The sequence below is a fragment of the Cystoisospora suis genome (genome assembly GCF_002600585.1).
Source record: "Cystoisospora suis strain Wien I chromosome Unknown contig_9081, whole genome shotgun sequence".
In the NCBI taxonomy this organism is placed as follows: Eukaryota; Apicomplexa; class Conoidasida; order Eucoccidiorida; family Sarcocystidae; genus Cystoisospora; species Cystoisospora suis.
This window is the reverse complement of record NW_027161859.1, coordinates 385-4429: the sequence shown is the minus strand read 5'-3', so window position 1 is coordinate 4429 and position 4045 is coordinate 385. Positions and strand designations below refer to the sequence as shown.

Genomic DNA, 4045 nt, shown 5'->3' with positions numbered 1-4045 from the left:
ATGCATGAATCAATCGATGTATATATGTATATGTAAGAATGTGTATGTAGGTATGTATGGGTGTATGTATGTATGAAGATGTGTGTATGTATATGTATGAATGCATATGTCCGTAGTCAGTGCATGGCCTCCGAAGGGCTTACACCTCCTCCTATCCCCCTCACAGATATCAGTCTACACACAGTGAGAAAGTACATACGTATGTACGTATATATAAATAGATATATGTATATACATCTATCTATATATATATATATATCTGGACAGACAGATGAGTCTTCTGTATCCTTAACCATTTTGTCATGAGGAGAGATCCATCCCAGTCAACTCCACAGAAAAATATATATATATATAGATACAACTATATACACAATCCCTTATAGCTTCTATACACGCACTCATAGAAGCCTTGGGCTTCTTCTATCTTGTTCCCTCTTGTTCTTGTCTATCTTCTACGTGTATGTGTGTGTATACCAAGGCTTACTGCATGAGTTCAGCGAAGGATAGAGCTTCATCAATCCCTGGAATAGCTTGAAGCATATCAGGTAGAATCGTGTTCATATTTAAGCCGAATTTTCTCCCTCCGCCCCCTTGACTGCTGTCCTCTCCCGTTTCGCTTAGGTTACTTAGCTTGAAATCACAGGATTCCTGATAAGACGAATCGATCTCCTGGGGTGACACACAAAAGAGAAAGAAGAAGGAAGAGAAGAGGAGTCGAAAGAAGGAGAGAAAGAAATGCTTTGAGACCGAGAAAAGTTGAATCTAGAGAAAAAACCAAGGTATACACACACACGTATATCCATGCAAGACTCTATAGACACATATACATACATCTCTCCCTCTCTCTACGGATACACAGCTATCGATCTTGAGTCTACGTACATCCCTTTGATCTATCTATCTCTCTGTCTTTGATCTATCTATAGAGGGGCAGGTCATTAGCTTGTTTGGGGCAGAAGGGATCTTGTCTTTTCTTCTATGAAAAGGTGGAATGAGAGACAAAAAGAAGAAACAAAGACAGGTTGAAAGGACAAGATCCAAATCCTATATAGACAGATATATATACAGACAGATAGATATGTACATGTATATATGAAAGGATGAAGCACATCGGCAATTAGATAGGAGTCCCTCGTTCTCCGCGTGTACTTAAGAAAGGAAAGAGAGAGTTCAGAAACATCTACACCCGTGTGACAATTGGACTGTCTGTACACCCGAAATACATGCAAGACTCCGTGTCTCACAGAACGTCCCACTGAAACACTACCCGATCATATATATATATATACACCTACACATATAGACCCAGGTACAAATGAACATATCTACGTACACATATATATATATATATAGCGAGAGAAGGAGAGAGATAGATCATCTATGTATGGGTAATGTTGAGAGGTGACGAGACAGGGAGACTAGGGTGGATACAATCTAGATAGATAGACAGACAGAAGTCTCCCTCATCTCCAGCCCGTCTTCCTCTTGTTTTGCCCTATGACAAAGAGCCGAAGTTCTTTCGAAGTTTTCTCTTCTTTCTCTTCCGAGAGATTTAGGATGTCTTCAAAATCATACCACTTCTTGCAAAGAAAGAACGAAAGAGAAGAATGAAATAGACAGCGACGATGAAAACATGCGGACAGACAGAGATCAAGAAGAACAGGAGGGGGAATAAAGACGACAAGAGACAATCGAAAGTGAAGCTAGACTGTAGGAGTGACAAGCATAGGAACACAACGACTACGACTATAATCGTACTGATACTACTACTACTACTGCGACTGGTAGGAGGAGGAGTACTGGTAGAAACAGTTCTACTAGAGTCATATGAGGAGTAGTTGTAGAAGTAGTACCAGTAGACGTACGAAGAAGAGTACCAGTAGTAATAGATGAAGTCATATGTGTATGACTCCTCTCCGTAGAAGTAGTAGTACTAGTAGTAGCACTGTCACTACTACTAGTACTAGTCGTCGTTCTCATCATCACCATCATAGTAGTAGTAGTAGTGGGAGTGGGACAGTCATAGTCCTAGCAAGAACAGTAGCACCCCTATCAGTAGGAGTAGTAGGAGTAGCATGAATAGCAGGAGTTGTATTAGCATAGATAGGAGGGCGAATGGGGGTTGTGTCACGAGGGGTATGAAGGATGGTGGTAGGTGAGTCTATGGACATACCATAGCATAGAGATTCGTGAAGCCATTCACAAGGGTCGGTGTATTGGAGAATTTCTGTGTAAACGCGTCACTTATGTTATGAGCTGGATCTGTAGAAATGATCAACACCTGAACGATAAAACCGAGGGGGAAAAGAAAAGAAGCGTGAAGTAGAAGACAAAAGATCACCTTTTGAAAGAACAAAGAAAGAAAAGAAGATGAAGGAGATGGAACGATGTAGCTCTCATTCACCTTAAAAGCTGTCGACCTATGCATCTATATGCATCTCTCTCTCTCGCTCTATCACAAGCAAAAGGAAAACCAAAGAGGAAAAAGAGACCTAGCTCTCTCTATCTATCTCCCTACCTTTGGTTTGTCTATCTATACCCATGAGCCTACGGTCTCGCATCAATACACGTGTGATGACCTACAGCTGGTAGGCACGAATCTCCTCCGCATGTGTGGGGTAGACCTTAGAAGGTCAATAAGTAAAAGTCTACCGACGTACATTTCTATACTTGTCTCTATTCTCCACTCATCTATCTTACTTCTGTCTAGAGTTTCAATCTATCTCTCTCTACATCATCCTTCCCTACCATTTCTTAGCCTCATAGATAACTCTTTATGGATTCGCTAGGCAGATCTATCTACACCTATCTAGACATACATCTCTATATGGCTTAGATATGACTCGGACAAACAGACTGCACCTCGTTCTTTAGATGAGTAAGACGAGGAGGAAGAAGAGAATGAAAGCTACAAACCTATCGGTCCCTCTTTCTCCATCACTCGGCCTCCCTGCCTTAACCTTTCTGTCTACGAAATGATCCCCCTCTCGTTCCCTCTCCTCCGTCCCTTTCTTCCTCAACCTTTCTTTCCTTCATTCTCTCTTTCTAAGCTTTCTTGGTCTTTCTCTCTTCCCTAACCTGCCTTTCTTTCTTGCCTTCTTTCTTGGTAGCTTACAGATTCTCGTAGTTTTGCGAGTTGGACGGCGATCGAGCAGCTTGTGGTGGTCTTTCCGACACCTCCCTTTCCCCCGACGAAGATCCATCGAAGAGAAGACGTTTCAAAGAGCTCTTCTAAGCTCCCTTCAAGTTCGATCTCCTCCTCCATCTTGACGGAAAGAAAGAAAAGAAAGAAGAAGAGGAGAGAAGGATGCGAACGGTCAACCTCGAATTTCCGGTTTTATCTTCCTCTTCTTGCAGCTAAGGGTTGAGAAGCAGAATCTTCAGACTCAGGGGATGACTTAGGTGGAACAGGGAGAAGAGAGGAAGATAGGAAGACGGAGCTTGAAGAGCAGGAAAAGAGAAAGAATGACGGGAGACTCGAAAAGAAGAGAAGAAAGAAAGCGAGAGAGTGAGTGGGAGAACGGGACTTTCAATTGGGAGACTTCACGTGTTGAGAAAAGGAGAAAGAACAGCAGATTGATACGGAAAAAAAAATGGAGGGAAAGAGAGTGAGGATGTGTGGCTGTGGAAAAGGAGACAATCCAGTGAAAGACTTCTCTTGTTTTGCTTCAGAAAGAAGTCGGGATACTACCAGATGCAGATGATGAGTGAGGAAAGTTCTATCCTTTGAAAACTCTCGAGGTCTTTTCCAGATCGGAATAGACCCCAAAGAAGAACAAGATCAAAACAGGAAAGGAAGTGAAGGAAGCGAATCTCGACGACGGATAGAGAAGAAACACGCCTCAAGGAAAGATGTAGACTTGCTGTTGGTACGGGGGAGTCAAAAGCCCAAGAAGAAGAGGAAGAGAGACATTTGCATGCAAAAGAGATCAATCGGTTTGAGAGGGAGGGAGGGGGGTTGTAGGGGGGTGAAATGTAAGGGAAGAGGAGCGCCCTCACGACAAGACAGAGCGAATGACTAAGCGACTGCGCTTCAGGAGGGCAA

General features: G+C 42.7%; 1 protein-coding gene across 1 annotated transcript; it reads right to left on the bottom strand.

Annotated features, from left to right (window-relative positions):
• Window positions 1-486: 486 nt before the first annotated feature.
• CSUI_010968 (arsenite-activated atpase family protein) lies at window positions 487-3982 on the bottom strand (the record flags this gene model as incomplete). The annotated part of the gene is made up of 3 exons (XM_068071069.1): window positions 3116-3982; window positions 2174-2281; window positions 487-669 (listed from the first exon to the last, which is right to left on the bottom strand). Coding segments are annotated over exons 1-3 (441 nt in total), but the record flags the coding sequence as incomplete, so codon positions are not given.
• Between the last annotated feature and the right edge of the window lie 63 nt (window positions 3983-4045).